The sequence below is a fragment of the Chrysochloris asiatica genome, unplaced genomic scaffold, assembly GCF_000296735.1.
Source record: "Chrysochloris asiatica unplaced genomic scaffold, ChrAsi1.0 scaffold00019, whole genome shotgun sequence".
Taxonomy (NCBI): Eukaryota; Metazoa; Chordata; class Mammalia; order Afrosoricida; family Chrysochloridae; genus Chrysochloris; species Chrysochloris asiatica.
This window is the reverse complement of record NW_006408537.1, coordinates 30,471,537-30,491,261: the sequence shown is the minus strand read 5'-3', so window position 1 is coordinate 30,491,261 and position 19,725 is coordinate 30,471,537. Positions and strand designations below refer to the sequence as shown.

Here is a 19,725-nt window from a genome sequence, read left to right as displayed (position 1 = left end):
TATATACTCACAGTACTTCGAAGTTTATCTAGAAGCAAATTTAACTGTGTCTGTAAAAAAAAAGTCAATTTATTATTACAAAAAGCAAAAGTGCACAATGACATCAGTTAATATCAGTTTATCAATTTTAGAATAAAATAACATGCAAGTATGTTCACATACAACATATTATAATTGGCAACCTCACGTACAAGCCCTTTAACAGATGCACCATGCAAAATGGCTTATGTAATGCCAAGGACAATCATTTACTATACTTACAGAAGACTTATATAATTAAAAGACAAAAAATAGCAATTCTTTAAGACATACATGCATATTTGCAAGGTGGGGTGAATGCACAAAAACGTGTACAAGCAATGAAGGAACTAAAGAAATAGTTCATATTTGACTCTGTGACAAACTAGGTGTAGTTTAAGTCACACGCCATTAAGAATGAAGACATTAATGGTATACATTAGGATTGGTTTTTAAAGAAACTTAGTATAAATAATATTGTCCTGCCTAGCTTCAGAAATCCTTTTAAGTATTTTAAACAAAGGAATACATTTCACAGTTCAATTATTTTTTTACACTTGGACAATTTATAAAAACATCCGAGAATGTATATTACAAATTTCATGCTGCTCTGCTTTTAATATTAATGCTCTGATTATAATGTACCCTTACTCAATACATCTAAATTACTTACTTACTACTCTGCAAGGGTTTTATACTGACATGGTCATTGTGCTACTTACAAAAAACAAATTAAGATGTTAATTCTTAAATTAACATACTGGATCAATCATGTGTTATAATTAATAATAATAGATGACTATTGAAAGCATTCTATTAATCAGGCACTGTGTAAAGCTTTCCATGGGGCATTCTCTTGTTTAATTTTATTTAAGGATATATTATTAGTGCCCTTTTACAGGTGAAAACAACGAGGTTCAGAAAGAAAAATAACTTGTCCAACATCATGGTGCTAGTAATGGCAAAGCTAAGATTCCAATCCCAAACTAGGCCTAACACCAAAGCTCATACTTTAATCCTTGATACTACAAGTACACTTTACACATCAGAGGGCAGGATTACATTATAAAAATGGAACGAATGCATCATTGGAGTAAAAAAAAATTAGTTATACTTATTTGGTTGACCAAGACATAACCAAAAATGTTTAAAAAGTAGCTATTTGGAAAGGAAATAACTGTCACAAAGTCCATGCTTCTTAAGACATAGACTAAGCAGTCTCCTCCAATAAAAAGAGATAAGACAGATGAGGAGAAACAGCAAAAAAACCACTAACAGCCACTAAGAGAAAAGGGAAAAAGGCAATTCTCAAAGAACAACAATGAAGGGCCATATGCACAAGGATAAACAACTTTACGCAATTCATGTTTTATTTGTATTTTATTTTTAATATTAAAGCACATGAATACTCATGTTGATAATGACTGAATAATAAATATTTCTATCAAAAAGATTACTAAGTACAGTATTTTTCTAAAATACTGGAGGTACAGGGGTTAAGTTTTAATACCTAAAAATAATCATTTCTTTAAAAAACTTCAGTGATGTTGGATAACTAAGTAATATTATAAAGGGTAGCTGTTATAATATTTCTTTTTATTTAATTGCTTTACTTATTTCAAACACAGCATAATTAACCATTTTATATTTTAAACTAATTTTCTTAAATTAAGAATCACTGTTAATGCATCAATTCAACGTACCTCATGGGAAAAATGAAGTATTATTTTATCAGTAATGTTAATACATGTCATATAAGTAATTGTAAGGTTTTTCCTAAAACACTTAATCCATAAAAAATTGGAAGAATGCTTTTGTTTTTATTTGTTGTCTAAAATGTTAAATATATTCTCACCAGTAATACTACTATAATATCACAGTTGAAAAATATTTAATCTATCTCACATAGACTAATATACTATTTTTAAACCAATTTCTTATCAAATGTCTACTTAAAATTTAACATTTAAGTAAGAAAAAAATATGGTTCCTCAAAGGAATTAGACATTCATAATTAATTTAATTTGCAATAAAAGTTAAAGATTTTTTCTTCAGTTACTTAAAAATGATTAAAACTGTCTTATATATTTATGTTTAAGGCTACAATAAGTACTTTATTTAAACTGATTTTATCAAGTTGTTTATAACTCATTTCAACCCAAAAAGGATCTAAGGAGGAGACCTGGTGTGGCACTGTAGGATAAGCACTTAACCACAAGGTTTGGTTGAACCGCAGTGTCGGCAGTTCAAACTCACCAGCCGCTCCTTGAAAATCCTATACAGGATTGCTATGAGTTAGAACTGACTGCACATCACTTAACAATACTGTCAGATAACATCATAATATTCTCATATATTATTCCTAGTTACATAATCCTAAAAGATATTTAAAGTATATATAGTGAAAGGCATACTTAGAGCTCTTTTACAAAAACAATGATAATACTTAGTAGAAATGTGTAGGAAAGAAATTAATTGTATTTCTCTGTCCTATTAGTTATAGTTATTTGTTCAATAAACTTGAGATCTAAAGGGACTTAAAGTATGTTTTCTATGCTAAAGACTCAATATTTGGAAACATCTAAGATACATCTCATGACAATCTTTTCATAGAACACAAGAAAAATTCCTGACCCAAAATTAATAAAACAAAGTCAATGTTCTTTAGGGTTAGGTAAGCAATTTAAAAGGTTTGCCACACCCAAGCAGTTACCGTTTACAGAGTTATTAAAAGCTTTAATCACATTTTAGTGTAATGTGCACACCCATAATGCCACTGTGAGAGAAAACACTCTAAAAAGGAATTACTGACTGAGTCATTAATTTGAGCCAGGTCCTGTGTAACATTGCAGCCGCTCTATAGTAGGAGTCCAGGAAGGTGATCATTTACCTGCAGCCCCTGGCTGTGCCTGCTTTTCCTCTCTCACCTCAACTAGTGCTTTCTAGCCATCGTGAGCTGGACTACTCCAGCTAAAACAAAACTGCTGAAGAAGGAAGGAAACAGAAAACAAGTGGGAAAGGTAAGGTTGGAAGGTCAATCAGACAGTAAGCAGAAGCAAGAACATTAGGCGAGGTAATTGGATATGCTAAGCACCAAGAAAGAACATATTCAGAAAATTACAAGCATTTCTGTATGTTCAATAATTACATCTCCCTTACGATATTTCACATATAAACATCAACCTTGCAGGGAATACTATTGAACTTTACTCACTGCATTTGTAACAAGTGGTCTACATTATTCATTTTAGAGTATAAAACATTATAATTTGTCTCACATTCTATTTAAAAATCAAAAAATTTATTTAACACAAATACCTTAAATTTGTTTCCCACACTGATGAAGCTGAGTTTTCCTGCTTTTTGTTTAGTATCTTTGTTGTTATTTGTGGATGATTCAAATAATTCCCGTATAAATTTATCTCTGGATTCACATATTAAAGACTCAAGGGACATGTGTAGGGCATCATTATTTTTCTCTACAAACTGAGTCTGAAAAATAAATCAAATAGGAATGCTTCCATCCATCTTATGATCACATCCTTTAAAACATTGCTCTCCAACTAAACTTTCTATGATGATAACAAAGGATTCCAGGATTCCAACCTGTGTGACACAATGGTTAAACACTTGTCTGCAAACCAAAAAGTTGGCAGTTCGAATCCACTAGACATTCTGTGGGAGAAAGGCATGACAATCTACTCCCCTAAATATTTCAACCTAGAAAACTCGGAGGGGCAGCTCTAGTCTGTCCTATAGGGTTATTATAAGTCATTCTCCACTCACAACACACAGTAACAAGAATGATCATGAAAATGGTCTATATCTGAGCTGCCAACACAGGGTCCACCAACTAATAGGGTATTGAATACGTGAACTAGAGGTAGTATGATTGATGAACTAAAATTTTAATCAGTCAGTTCAAAATTTAAAACTTTATGTGGCTGGTGGCAGTCGCAAACTTCAAAATCAATTTGATTTCCCCCGTGCCTGGTAAAAGATATACTCACTGTTTCATAGCACACTGCTCCTGCAAAATGTCTAATAATGAAGCCTTCATCATCTCTGATATTTCTATGAACTGCAAGTTTAGATTTTCTGGGAATCTGAAAAACATTACATACAATGGTTATTGATTTATCAAAAAAATTACATGATTTTAATTTACAAAATATTTGTGATATAAAATAGCTGCAAAATTACAAAAAGTTTTCATACCTATATTGTTCCTAAACATCTAATATGTGCTGAAACCTATCAAATATTTGGTTATAATTTCTTAGGAGAGAGAAGGCAATAATGCTATTTAAAATAAAATAACAAGCATAGGCAAAAACATATTATTGTTGCTGTTGTTAAGTGCCGTTGAGTCGGTTCCAACACGTTGTTGTTGTCAGGTGCCATCGAGTCACAACCGACTCATAGCGACCCCATGCACAGCAGAACGAAACAATGTCCGATCCTGGGCCGACCTCACTACCGCTGCCACACTTGATGCCATCAATGACGCCACCTGGCTGATCCTGTATAGAGTTTCCAAGGAGCAGCTGGTGAGCTTGAACCACCGACCTTGAAGTTCAAAGTGACTTTGCAGTCCAGTGCATTAACCCACAGTGCCATACCATATTAGGATCTTATAAAGCTAATTGCTTATTGTTAAAGCAGTGGTTCTCAACCTTGGCAGCTTATTTAGATTACCTTGGAAAACATTTTAAAATCCCACTGTCCATAGCACTTACCCATCAGGTGATTCCTATACACAGCTAATGTTGAGAACCATTGACCTAAAGAAAAAACCTGAAATCCTTTTTTTTTTGTACACAATAAACCCAAATTTTTTTGAGGGAAACCCTCTGCATATCGGGGGTCGCCATTTGTCATAATCAATTCAACAGCAACAACAACAAATCACTTTAGATGTGTACTAAGTGTAACATTTTGGAAGTTTGCATCATATTCAAACGTTTCAAAAGGGTTTTCTAATACAAGATCACGTCTGACCTCAAAATAACCTAAGGCTAAGAAAGACAATCTCACTTGAAAGTAAAAAAAAAAGACTTGGGAACCTTCTGTACTTTGCTTGAGATCAGAGAGCTAGCAGACCACAGTGCCACTTTCCTCTATGGGAGGCAATACACCAGAGCGGAGTCCTAAGTCAAGCTGCCTGGGCCTGACTCCCAGGTCCACCACTTCCTCACTATGGGAGACTTCACCTCTCCTTGCGTGTCTCCTGACTATACCATGAGGATCCTAATAGGATCTACCTCAGAGGATTGTTTTGAGGAGCAAATTAAATAATTCCAGTAAAACCCTTTGAACAGTACAAAATAAGTGTTCAGTAAATGACTGTTTTAATTTTTCAAAATAACAAAAGTAATGGCCTATACAAATTGGGATTTACTGCTTTGCTCATATTTCTCTTTTGAGAAAGGAAGCCAAAGTCCATTCCAGACACATTAGTTTACATTGTATGACTGTGAGGCCCTTGCCACAATTTGCAAGCAGTTTGTGATCAGCTACTAAGCAAATGGTTGGAGGCTCAAACCCACCTAGCAACTGCACACAAAAGCCTTGGCAATCTACTTCCATAAAGATGACAGTCAATAAACCCATATGGAGCAGTTCATAGGGTTTTACTAACACAAAGGGGCACTTGAGTCAGGGACTGATTCAATGGTAGGTAACCATAACAGCGGTTACTGTTTACAGTAAAGGTAACCATTTATCCACAGGCTGGTCAAAACAAAGAACTGAGACAGACAGACAGACCATCTTCAATCTTAGAAAATTTTTTTATTGTGGATGCACAGTGTTCTATTTCTATCTCCACTGAACTAAGAGAAAAAGGCTCCATATTACAGGGACCATTTAAGGATACAAAACTCCAAGTTAATGGGGCAGGTAGATTCAGTTCCTACAGAAGGTTAACAGAATCTCAGCAGGTTTTCAAATAAATCCACTTAACCTATTATCTAATACATTCTTGATTTCGTCACTGACACATGGAAACAAGAGTATCCTTCACCATTCTCTTCATCTCTGAGATCCACTAAAGCAATGACTGCCCTGCTAGGTTTCAGTCTCAAAAAAATATATAGTTTAGAGGGCATTTGCCTGTTTTCTTCCCTTCTTTTTTTTTTTTTTAATTGTTGTTGCTATCTAAAGCATAAGGCATCACTTTGGGACTGAAACTGGTATGATCTTTTTCTGTGCTTATCTGTGCTTTTTCTTGCCCAAGTTGTGCTTGTACAATGGATGAGTTTGAAGACAGAGAATTATGTGAATACAGGAAACACCCCAACATTTCCACCACACCTTGTGGAGACCTGCTCTGCTGTTCACCGCTGCACAGGTTCAAGCATGGCTCTATGATACACAGTACTTGAGGGACCAAGTCTTCTGCCTACAATCTTTACTGCTGACCTTACAAATGTGTGGACAGATGGCTGCTTATGACTCTAGGATCTCTTGTGACTCCTGAGTCATGGTCAAAGTCACATGACAGGAATGTACTTATGGGCAGTTTGCTTAGAAGGCAGAACATGAAGACAGCAGGTAAATCTCTTCTATATAGCACAGATAGGTAAAGATACCCAATATGATCAGCAACTGCAGGACAGATGTAGTACACTCTGAGCAGGGTATGTTCTTTCCACCCAACCACTGTCCCCACCACTGCCAGACACTGCAGCAGGCACAATAGCTGCTCCATTACCACTTCACGTCAACACTGTTCTTCCTATTATACCAGCTGGATTCATCCACTTTCATCCCCACTCGGTTCAGAAGACTTTAGATTTGTGACCTATGTTAGTGATAAAGCCTGGAGGCATCTCAGAATATTTACTCCAGTCACTCCACCTGCCTGGGATATCTTTCCACCAGAGAAAGAGCCTCAATTCAACAGATCATCAGCATCAAAAATACAAATAAATGAAATGTTCATCAGTAGAAGATGCTGCATTGGATATATTACAGTTCCTCTAAGCCCTACATAACTCCTAATTCTAATGATGTAATGAAGGTTAAAATAATCAATTAATCTTTTTAAGGATGTCCCTTTCCATCCTCAATCCTGAGTCAATTCCAACTTATATTGATCCGAAGGACAACGTAGAACTGCAAATCTTTACAGACGCAAACAGTCCCATCTTTCTCCTGTGGAGTGATTAATGGGTTCACACTGCCAACATTTTGGTTAGTAGGTGAGCTCTTTTACCAGGGCTCCTTTCTTTTCCCACTATTGAGTCTCAATTTTAGAACTGTAAACTCACAGTGAGTCGGAAATGGTTCTTATGTTTCTGGTGAACTGCAGACGTAAAGTGTTGGTCACTTGGCTGGGGAAGACGATTTTCTTCATCCAAAATATCCAGTATTCCCACTAATTTTGCTTCAATTAAATCTATTTAAATGGGGGGAGGGGACAAAATATTCACAATAAGATAAAAACAACACTGTAAAGACAAGTGGGGATAATTTATCAAAATTTCAAGAACTGGTAAAAAAACAACATAAAGGAATTCTCTAAAAGTACATTAAGAACAGTCCGTTTATATTCCAAATCTAAGAACAGTCAGTTTATATTCCAAATCTGGTCAATTATTAGAAAGAAAAACCATATATTTAGCATAGGTTTTTTTAAACTCCATAAATACAATAAATGATTTAATAAGTTAGGTTAAGAGGCTAAAGATTCAGAAATTTCTCCTCTTCCAAATGACATGTATACTTAAAACTAAGTAAAACCATGGAAGCTTCTGCTTGCATAGCTTTTTTATATTGGTTTAGAAATTTATTTAAATTATGCTTTCAATGCAAAAATGCTCAGTAAAAGTACGCTTTTATGCTCTTTCAATTCATGTTGTTTGAATTTCCTGCCTGTCCAAAATAGCTGCAAAATGTGGACTGCTTAAACTACTATATATAAGAATTGTTAAGTAAAACAGATTCTCAGAGTTACAGGACATACAAATCAGAATTCTAATAACGTTGGTCAGAAAATGATGTTTCTTGGGCAGTTAGTGGTGGTGAGAAGAAAGCAGGGTGTTCTGAACTGAGCCATAAACGAAGTATTGATTGTTATAGAAAGGAGTAGAAGTGGACTGAAGAAAAAATGGAAGAAAAGGAGTTCTATCAAAGTTCTACCAAACAGTCAAAGGCAAAGAGATGGGAAAGAATCTGGGGTGCTAAATGGGCAGATAAGATGTGAACGTGCTCTGATTAAAGTTATACCAGTGTAAATTTTATTGTAATACTATCTTGTTTATACATACCACTTAATGGAATGTCATTACTGACTGGATTGTCAATGTGGGTTTACAAAATAAGGCTTACTTAATGGTTTTAGAGAAGGGACGGGAAAAGAAAAAGAAGGCTCGTGCTAACTGGAGGTCTCCAGGGAAATGCCTCTTTACAGTTAACAGGCTGTTGTTCTTGTTAAGTGCCGTCGAGTCGGTTCTGACACATAGCAACCCTGTATACTGTATAAGATTTGCAAGGAGCAGCTGGTGAACCACTGACCTTGTAGTTCAAATGACTTTGCAGTCTAGCACATTAACTCACAGCGCCACACCAGGACTCCAGTTAACAAGCAGGGAAGAAAAATGTAGACCCTGTTCTCCCACTGCATAGTGTTACCTGGATATAACATGCAGAACTTCTGAAATCAACTTGCAACCAGCCCCGAGAATGCTGCCAATGCATGGAGAAAGATGGAACTGAGTTGTTGCTGTTAAGTGCCGTCGAGTCAGTTCTGACTCATGGCAACTGTTTATAGGTGTTTCAAGGAGCAACTTGTGGGTTTGAACCCCCAACCTTGTGGTTAGTAGTCCAATGCTGATCCTATAGCACCAGACTGACTTTCAGAAAAGCCAAATTATAACAAACCTCCTGGAGCCTGGCCAATCTAGGAACCTCTCATTACATGAGATAATAAATCCTTTACTGTTTAAGCAGTTGAGAGTCTCTGTTAACTGGTTCAGCTGTTTAACCTTGAAAACACCCATCATCATTAATAAAAGGGATTTTAGAAAAACTGTCCTGATAGCTGAATTTGAGACCTTATTCTGAAAAACCACTTTAAAGCAGCAGTACTGGAAAAGTAGAACCTCTTTCAAATATTAAAGTTTCAAATTATATAACCAGTAGTAAAAATTACAGAGCACAGAAAGATTACTATGAAATGCATTCATTATCTATTTCCATATGTGATAGTTAAGGTTTTGTGTCAACTTGACTGGATCAGGATTCTCAGTGGTTTGGTAGCTGAGATGTATCCATCCCCCAGGATGATATCTAATATAATGTAATCACTTCTATGCTGAGATATGCTATGAACAGCCAGTCAACTGAAAGGAAGTTTCCTCAGGGTTGTAGTCATTTCCTATATATTGTACACTCAGGCAAAACTTTCTTGCTTTTTGCTGGGTCTGAACCTTGCTTCTGTTCGCCATCCAACCTCAGGTTCTTGAGGTCTGCTCTATTGCCTGCCGATCCTGAGAGTCATCAGAAGTTTGCCATCTTACCTGTCCAAACTGCCTGCCTGCCACCTGACAAGCATCTTGGTTCATCTGACTAATGGGCTTGGGACTTGCTCACTTCTAAAACTGTTTGAGTTATTTCCTTGATATAAACTTTATATATATATATAAAATGTTGTTAAGTGCTGTCGAATTGTTCTAACTCACAGCAACCCTGAATAGGATTTCTAAGGAGCAGTTGGTGGGTCTGAAACACCACACTTCATGTTAGCATTCCAGTGCTTATTGTACAGTGCCACACCAGGACACTTGATTCCTGGTTTTGCTTCACTAGAGAACTCAGCCTAACACACCATATTTCCCAAAAGCAGAGTTAAATAGTACATACCTATACAGTCCTGATTATCCACATAATGCACTTCATTAACCCCTAGACCTTCTTTTTGATAGAGTTCTTGTTCCTAAAAATAAAAGAATCACAATAGTATAGATGGAAATACTGTGCAACATGAAATTAATTCAGTGTTATATAGCATTTCTGATCATATTATTTGTCAATTAGTCAGAATACAAAGATGTCGATCAAACTTTTGCGGGGAGCTGAGAGGGGTGCCTTACAAAACTTTAAGGGAAAAACCTTGCCCAAAGCACTTTGAAATTAATATAAATTGCTGACAATCATTTATCTTAAAAATAAACACACTTTTCCTGAAATATCTATGGCAACCATAAACAAATACAAAAATCTATTTATAACTATCCAAACTCAAAGAACAGGACTTTGAATTATTTTTTTGCAATTATAAAGCCATACTTATCAGTAGAATGGACCAGGGTCAGCAAACTCTTTCTGTACAGCATCAAACAATAAATATCTCCAGCTTTGCAAGTCCTATAATCTCTATCAAATTACTTTACTTCATCAGTGGGTGAAAGGAGTCATAGATAATAGTAATCAAATGAATAAAACTTTACTTGCAGATTTGGCCCAAGAGACATAGTTTGCTGACCCCTGGAGTAATCAAAGAAACATAAATTATTTTGATAATTTTTTAAAGTTTAAAGAAAAAAAAAACGACTAGTTCCCTTTTGATGTGTCTCATCTATATCACAAAAATCCTAGTTTTCCAGAGATAATATAGAGCAAATTGTGACTATCTGCATACAGACACCAAAATCAAGGAATAGTAAGTAGCTTACTGCAAATGAGCTCTCATTTGATGAAATATAAAGTATGAGAAAGAGTCAAAAATAATCTGTACTCTGGCTGTAGAATTTACTTTAATCACATTTTAGAAAAGATAGATATATTATTTTTTATATATAATTTCCTGCTTTTCAATATATTTTGTCCATCCGTCAACAAGCTCCTATATTCCTGTATTAAAAAATGCTTTAGGCTGAGCTTCAAGCCACAAATGCACTGCTGTCTTCACTTCTTCATCAGAGGTGAATCTTCATCCTTGAAGGGTTGCTTTCAGGGGACCAAACAGGTACAAGTCTGATGCAGCAAGATAAGGATTATTGGGAGGATGCTTTAATACCTGAAAATGACATCTTTGCAGAGTGTCACCAGTGTGTGCAGACATGAATTGTCCTGCAAGATAGCAATGCCCTTGGATAGCAGTCCTCTGTGCTTAATCCAAAGTATAGGCTACAAATCATCAGTGAGCATCTCACTATAATGAGCACTTGTTGATTGTTGAACCTTGTTCCTGATAGTGTTCTAATACTGGCCCGTGAGAATTCCCGAAACTGTACGCATCAATTTTCCAGCTGATGGTTAACTTTTGAACTTTGTATTGGTCAGCAATTGAGGATGTTTCCATTTCACACTTTGCTGTTGACTCTCAGGTTCGCAATGATGAATCCATGTCTCATCACCAGTAACAATTTTTTTAAAGACACTTTTATCTTCCTTCGAGTAAAATTTTGTTTGCAGATGTCTAAATGTTTCTGTTTATGCTCTTTCATGAGTTGTTTCAGCACCCATCTTGGACAAACTCTTCGAAACCCAAGTCTGATGTGTAGTATTTCATAGGCAGAACCATGGCTGAATCCACTGTCACTCGTCTATTGGACAGAATCATTTCACATGCACATCCAATGTTGCCATGATGTGCATTTAATATAACCAGAGTAGGGAAAACTTTTTACTCATCCTCATATATATTCATTGGAAACGATTAATGCAATTTAGAAGAATAACATATGAATCAAAATTGAGTCCTTAGATTTAAGTCTAATATCTTCTTAAATTTTTTTTTAAATATGTATTTTACGATTGACAGTTGAGCTGTACAATGAGCTTACATTAATGTAAGTTTTAACATTTTCTCTATTTAAAAGATTTCAGTCAGTCTAGAGGGCACTGTCAACTTGAACCCAATCCTGAATATAAAATCCACATATTTATTTTAAGATTGTAATAAAAAGTAAACATAACTCAAGACTTAGTCTCCTCTACTATAGTTCCTGTGAGCTCTGGTAGCATAGTGCTTACAAGTCAGGCTGATAACTTCAAGGTCAGCAGTTTGAAACTACAAACCGTTCCATGGGAGAAAGATGATTTTTGTTCCTGTAAAGATTTACAACCTCAGAAATCGATGCAGGGTCACTATTGAGTTGGAACCAACTCCATGGCACATAACCACCACCACCAACTATTGATCCTCTTTCTAAATACGGCCTCTACCTGGAATTGATGTGGAAGGGACAGGTTATGCTAAATGAAAAGAATGCATATAAAACTTCACATGGTAATTGGAGAATAATGCAGCTAGACAAAATATTTTCAGATAAACTATCTTGCCAGAGGTTCTTGTTTTGCTTGTGTGTATTTATATCAGGATCGGTTTGGCTATATTTTGTGGCACTATCAGATAAACACTGCTAACTGCAAGCTCGGTAGTTCAAACCCACAAGCTGCTCTTCAGAAACCCCATACAGGGGTTGGAGCAATGGATAACTAGCTTGTCTGCTAACAAAAATGTTAGCAGTTTAAGTCCACCCGGATGAAAGAAACTTCTGGTAATCTATTTCCAAAAAAATCAGCCACTGAAAACCCTACTCTGTTCTACCTTGACACACATGGAGTTTTCATTAGTGTCAGAAATAAATAATCCAATAGTAATTGGTTATACAAGTAAAATAAAATGAGTACTGGACAGGGTGGTAATAGGAAAGAAATATTTCACATTTCAGCCCAGATTCACTGAAGAATAGAATCTTAGAAAGCATGAAAGCTAATAAAAAGTGAACAGGTGATGTTAGACAACAGCCAAGAGTTCAGATCTCCGTGACTTCGTGTAAGTCACAGACTGCTCTGTGAACTGGTTTCTTCATCTGTAAAGGGCTCAATGTGAAGACCTCTGAAATCCATGTAAGCCTTGTATCTTCATACAGTGAAACATGACTCAAATAACACAAAAGAAGAAAAGTCAAGGGTACTTGTAAGAAAACATTGGAGAAATCAAATTTCAAGGGAAAAAGTGGTGAGACCATGCACAAACTAACTGAGCCAAAGCTGTTGTTAAGTACTGTTAAATCTATATAGGTTTTCCGAGGAATGGCTGGTAGGTTTCCACTGTATACCTTGCAGTTAGCATTCCAGTGTTTATCCTACAATGTCACATCAGGTCTCCAAAGTTAGCCTGATATAGTTTCGCTTCTGTACTTCATAGAGAGCTATAAAGTAGCTTTCCTAGACTTGGTATTCTGAGTGCCTACTGTGTATGAAGTTATTTACTAAGAGAAGTGGCAAGCAGTTCCTTACTGGACCAGAGGGTTCCCAACCAAAGACCCACCATTCACAGGTAGCTGACAGTCTACAAGTGTTCCACACCAAATTTTCCACCAAAATTCCTAACTTGGGGGCACTGATACCGTACAAAGAGAGAGAGTAGATGGCAGAGTGGGCAAAAGAAAGATTTGGAAGAAGAACAGGAGATGCCAGGCAAAGGTGATGGTAAAAATAGAGACAAGAAAAATGGAAAGAGAAAGAGCAGAATTTCAAGTCAACTGAAAGCCACTAAATAAGAAGAAATAGATATTGCTCACTTCGGAGGAAGCACCTGCTAGTGTTCTGATTGGGTCCCCAGAGCTCCAGCTATACCATTAACTAGTCCATTGTGCCCGAACAACAGCTAATCCACTGGGGCCTATGCTGCAGTTTCTTCATTACTTGGCTTACCTTACATTATACTGCCTCAATCAGGATAAATGCAGCACAACTCTGTTCCTTGACATTTAAAATAGTTTAATTCAGTTGTTAAAATATAGTGGTAATTACCTCCTTCAGAATCCTTTCATTAAAAAATTGCTGAAGTTTTTCATTGCAGTAGTTGATGCAAAATTGTTCAAAACTGTTATGTTCAAAGTACTCTGAAAACATAAAACCAGAATCAAGTCACCATCAGGTCAACTTTGTATTATAAATTCACCTCAGGGAAAAATGTTAATATACTATAGCATAATTAAACATAATATGGAAATAAAATCTATGCAACTGTTCTATGTCCCACAAATGCTGAATTTGAGATTTAAATTTTGTTTTTATCAAATTGAAGTAATTGAAAGTAGTATTAAAAATACCTCCCTTCACTTGACAGAAAAATTTGTCGTATGAAAGGTCATATGGTAAAATATATTAAAAGTCACTTTCTAATATAAATTTTAAGCAAAAGTATTAAAACAGTTTGAGTTAATAAAAACAAAAAATGGCTCAAAATGCAAGTGCTTTAAAGATATTTTGCTATACAATCTGTAATATCAAAAATGCTGAGTACTATTTTCTGGTATGCCATCTATAACATTGTATTTATCGAAACTGCTGTGAATACTACTTTCTACCATTCAGTCATTGTACTGAATGATCCCTAAGATCACTATGGAGTCCACACTATGAGGTGGCGCTATAGGATCAGCAATGTCCTGCTGGCGCAAGGTCAGCATTTCAAACCCATCGGCTCTGGTAGTGTAGTGGTTACGAATCGGGCTGCAACCCATAAGGTCAGCAGTTCAAAACTACCAGCTGTTCCATGGGAGAAAGATGAGGCTTTCTGCTCCTGTAAAGATTTACAGCCTCGGAAACCCTGTGCAGGGTTGCTATGAGTTGGAAACAACGCCACAGCACATAACCACCACCACCAGCTGCTCCTAGGAAACTCTATACAGGGTCACTATGCATCGGAACCAACTTGACAGCACTTAACAACTCTACAGTCCTAAAATTATATGATTCTATGTGTGTGTCTTAAACTAAACTGGCACAGGGCAGGAAATAAATGTCTTAAAATATTGTGAAATCTTAATTCAATTATAGGTGTTTCTCTACCTTGAAGCAAATGGTAATTATTTACTATTAATTTTTAAATAAACATCAAATCAGATTGGCAAAACAAAAACCCTGCTCCTCCCAAAATATGAACGCACCACCTTCACCCTTGACAAAGGCAAATAAACACAGGGAAAAGACACCACTCCTACATGGCTAATGGACCACCCACATCAATAAAGCCCAAACAAAACCTAGTCCCAACAAGCAGATTCACTCTGAGAATTTTACAACAGTCACTAAGAACAAAGTAGAAGCACTGCGATCTAGGGGCCCTTTTATTTCTGGCTGTACCACCTCAAAGTTGCTCTTAGTTATTATTTATTTTGGTCTTCATTTGATGGAAATTAATTGGAAATAGATATTTGTTTACAACTAACAAAAATGCAGAAAAGTCAAAAGTAAGAAACATTGGAAAAGTCAAATGTCGAGGAAAAAGTGGTGAGAGTAACCATAAATTAACTGAGCTAAAGTTGTTGTTATTGTAAAGTTCCATTGAATTGATTCTGACTCATAGCAACCCTGTATAGAGTTTCCAAGGAATGGCTGGTGGGTTTGAACTGTGGACCATATGATTAGCAGTCTAATGCTTATTCTACAAGCTTTTATACAAGGTAATCAGGTTGGCCTATAAACTAGGTAAATCTATATTTAGTGTACCATGGTAGTCAAATTTTTTTACTATAAATAGGAACTTTCTTCTGCACAATTATTCAAAGTTCATTAACAGAGGAACAGACTGAATGGGAATGGGAACTTTCTTCTGCACAATTATTCAGAGTCCATGGACAGAGGAACAGACTGAATGGGAATGGGAGGAAGAATGGGATATATGTATATATATATATTTATATGTCCCACCAATGTATGAGTTTGAAAGAGGATATTTGTACCTGAGTAACCACAGGGAAGAAATGGGACAACTGGTGTTGCATGGAGGGGACTGCCATCACTGAGCTGAAACAAAGTGTAGGATTTGACTTCTTCAATGCAAAACTGATGATCCTTCACTCAATTCCCAATAAATACAGTATTCTAAAAACATTTGGTGACAATTATCTGTATTAGTAGCACTCAAAAGTTTACATACTTTCTTTTTTAAACTTTTTATTGTGAATTAAATGAAGGTTTACAGACAAGATCATCAGTTTTACATTCAACAAATCATGCACTTTGTTTCACCTCAATAATTACAATCCCCTCTGGGCAACAACAGTTATCCCACTGCCTCCCTATGGCTCCTATTTCCATTTTACCCACCTTCCCATGCCTTCTCACCACTGTCCTTAAATACATGTTGCCCTTTTGATTTTGAATGGTTGACCACGTCATCATTCATGGTAAGCATACTTTACTAGTGTTGTTGTTCCCCTATATACCTAACTACTGCATGGCTGAAAGTTGGACCATGAGGGTGAGTTTCTTTTCCAAACATGAAAGGTGGTCAATAGTCATGATCTCGGATTCCTTCAGTCTCTTTCAGACCAGTAAGCCCTGTTTTTTTCTTTTCCTTTTTTTTCCTCAATAGTTTTGAGTTTTGTTCCACATATTCTGCCACTTTATCCAGGACCCTTTCAGAGCAGTTGGTAGTGGTAGCTGGGCACCATCTAGTTCTTCTGGTCTCAGCATCATGGAAGCTAATGTTCACCTGTTCTATTAGTCTGTTAAGCTAGTTCATTCCAAGCATCTTCAGTTCTCAACACTCTTCTTTCTTATGCACATGGAGAGGCCACTCATTAGCTTTTACTATCTCAGATGCTACTCGCCAAAGTAAGGTGTAAAACATTGCCTTTGTGGGCTATGTTATGCCAACTGACCATAGTGTTCCCTGAGACTAGGGTCCTGAGCCCCTAGTCTCAGCTAGCTATTCACAGCCTTGAGAAGTCTGATAATGTCTAAGAAGTTTTCATCATTTTGCCTGCTGTATGTCCACTACATTCATAGCTGTGTTTGGAGGAAAGGTAAATACTCATGTGCCAATATCCTCTTACAAAATCTTGTATATCTGTGAGATATATGCACATGCATGCACATATGCATGTGCATACACACACTCATATATATGTGTGTGTGTGTGTGTGTGTGTGTGTGTGTGTGTATACACCACTCTTCCTCCCACATCCATATCCATGTATCTACTCCCAGAACATTGTTGTTCCAGGGTTGCATATATGTCAGTATTTACCTCTACACCCCATTTATCTCCTTTAGCCCTTATATACCTCCCTTTTTCTTTACCTATCTTCATCATTCTTCTGCCAAGTTTTATTTATCTAAGAGTAAAGAGACATCCCTAAACTATAGTGGTTTCATTCAACATGATCTAATTTCAGTGTTACTGTGACCAAAACTACCCATATGAGTTTTTTTCGTTTTTTTCAGTTTCTTACTTAAATCATATTATGAAATGTAGGTTTGTGCGTATAGGTTAAAATACATCAGGTAATAGGCACTATGATAGAGAAAAGCTTATGTTTTTTTAAAAAATTTTTTTAAATAGTGTGGAAAACTAAATAGAAAATAATCAAATTTGGTAAGAAACTATACTTACCAAAGCCAGCAATATCTAGCACGCCAATAAAATATGTCGATGTTTCAAAAGGAAAACACTGATTTACTCTGTTTACCACATGATCAAAGAGATGGCTATACACGGTCTTTGCCAATGCATCACGGGCATTGTTTGCTTGCTCCACTTTCAGGGGCACCCTATAAGAGAACATGATACCAGTGAGAATTATTTATAATGATGTTTCCAAAGTCAAAGTAAACCTAAACATATTCACCATGAAGAACAAAATAGGAACTTTCAAAGGGTCATATGTGAATAAGCACAGAGAACTGAGACTGAGTGAAAAACTTTGAGAGAATTGTTTGCAATTACATTTTAAAAATCATCTAAACCCACTACCATTATCAGTTCCAACTCATAGATACCCTAAAGGATAAAACAGAACTGCTCCTAAGAGTTTTCAAGACTATAAATCTTTACAGGTGTAGACAGTCTCATCTGTGGAACAGCTGTTGGGTTTGAATCGCTGGCCTTGCAATCACTAGTACAATGTTTAATCCACCAAACCACCAGGATTCTTTTTTAAAAAATCATCTATATTAGATAAACAAAAATATATTATTGGGTAAAAGAACTTTATTGTTGTTGTTAAGTGCTGTCGAATCAGTTCTGACTCATAGCAACCCTTTATAGACCTTCCAAGTAATGGCTAGTGGGTTTTAATTTACACTTCAGTATGCATGTTGAAAATACAAAAGAATATTCAGAGAAATATTTCCATGAATACTAAAATAATCATGTTCAGGATAATTTTAAAGTTTGGTAACTTGTCTATATTGTTTAGGTAAAAAATGTTCACATTTTAAAATGTGAATTGTCCACCTCAACTGTTAAACGAGTAAGCACAGGGTGTCACATGATCTGACGCTGCAGATTCAGTAACACAATTCATGTTCATGTTAAAATTAGCTTTGTGAAGGGAAAGTGGCATAAAAGAAAATTTCCAACCTGTAACAAATGCTGTCATAAAAGTTTACATGGAGTACCATAGGAGCATCAGAAAAAAATCTCAGATTTGAAGGGATCCTTAAAGTCATCCAGGTCAGCCTAATGCCTCTAAAAAGTGGATTTGTTTACAGCAACAGAAAATGCCCACAACAGAACTCTTTCTACAAGTGAATATTATGTGGACACACCATGAATTAAGGACCTAAAAGAACTGCTTTGAAGCAAATGTGAAATGGAGAAAGTGATACTTGGGGAAATGTCCATGAGGCCTTTATGGGTTGCTCCTGGGCCTCTGAGACAACTTTGAGGAAGCAAGCAAACGTTAGTACATTGGTCTACATCCTCCTTGTCAGATTTTTCTTTATAACAAATAATTTATAATAAAAAATAATTTGAAATTAGCTTAGAAAAGAATAATGAGGCTACGTACACCTTGCTAAGACTCCAGAAATGATGGGGCTACAGAATTCTTTGGGTGAATCATTTTATATATGTATCTATTTCTAAAACCCTTTGAAAAGAGCTCTGGTAGTGCAGTGGTTACAAGTTGGGCTGTTAACCTCACGATCAGCAGTTCAAAACTACCAGCAGTTCCGTGGGCGAAAGATGAGGCTTTCTGCTCCCTTAAAGATGTACAACCTCGGAAACCCTATACAAGGTTGCTATGGGTTGGAACTGACTCAACGGCATTTAACAACAATAAAACCCTTTGAAAACCCTATGGTGCACAGTTCTACTCTAGCACACAGTGAGTCACCATGAATTGAAGTCAACTCAATGGCAACTGATTTAAACATTTTTTGAAAGTCCATCTTTTAATTTGTTGGAAAAAATTTCAGAAATATATCATAGAACCCACTGCATGCATTATTTAGCAAGGAATAGAGGATCTAATATTTTCTCCCTACAGCTGAAAATGCAACAGTGGCTCTCAATGATAATCTGAATATTATTTTAATTTCCAGTAACAAAAGTGAAAAGTTATAAAACATATAGCATTGAACCAAAAGGTATACATACACCCAAATACAATCTATAGATTGATGGTTACTAATTTTTAAAATCTTAGCTATGCTTTTTATAATGTTCTCTAAACACAGAATTCTAAGGTTTAAGGGGAAATTCCATTTGCTGAATGATTTCCTAAAGTCAGTTCTATGTAGAAATTATGGTATATGTACCACTGTTTACATGGAAACACACTCTAAAGTACATAATCTGTAACCTACACCAGTCAAATATTGAGTTACACAATTAGCTCTTTATTTTCATTATTGAATGAAAATAAACTCCCTTCTTAGCTTATAAACGTGCCACGAAATATATCTGCAAGAGAAAAAGAGGTATTAAAGTACCCATTTATTTATATCACG

The 19,725-nt window shown here is 36.0% G+C and overlaps 1 protein-coding gene across 2 annotated transcripts in view; it reads right to left on the bottom strand.

Annotated features, from left to right (window-relative positions):
- Positions 1 to 19,725, bottom strand: part of MYO6 (myosin VI) — a 108,353-nt gene that overhangs the window by 43,276 nt on the left and 45,352 nt on the right. For both annotated transcript variants that reach the window (XM_006835764.1, XM_006835765.1), the window contains exons 12-18: positions 17,384 to 17,541; positions 13,789 to 13,880; positions 9,886 to 9,958; positions 7,293 to 7,420; positions 4,029 to 4,124; positions 3,337 to 3,510; positions 12 to 50 (exon numbers count right to left, since the gene is read on the bottom strand). In XM_006835764.1, the coding sequence (XP_006835827.1) occupies positions 12 to 50; positions 3,337 to 3,510; positions 4,029 to 4,124; positions 7,293 to 7,420; positions 9,886 to 9,958; positions 13,789 to 13,880; positions 17,384 to 17,541 (760 nt within the window). The remainder of the gene's footprint in view (positions 1 to 11; positions 51 to 3,336; positions 3,511 to 4,028; positions 4,125 to 7,292; positions 7,421 to 9,885; positions 9,959 to 13,788; positions 13,881 to 17,383; positions 17,542 to 19,725) is intronic.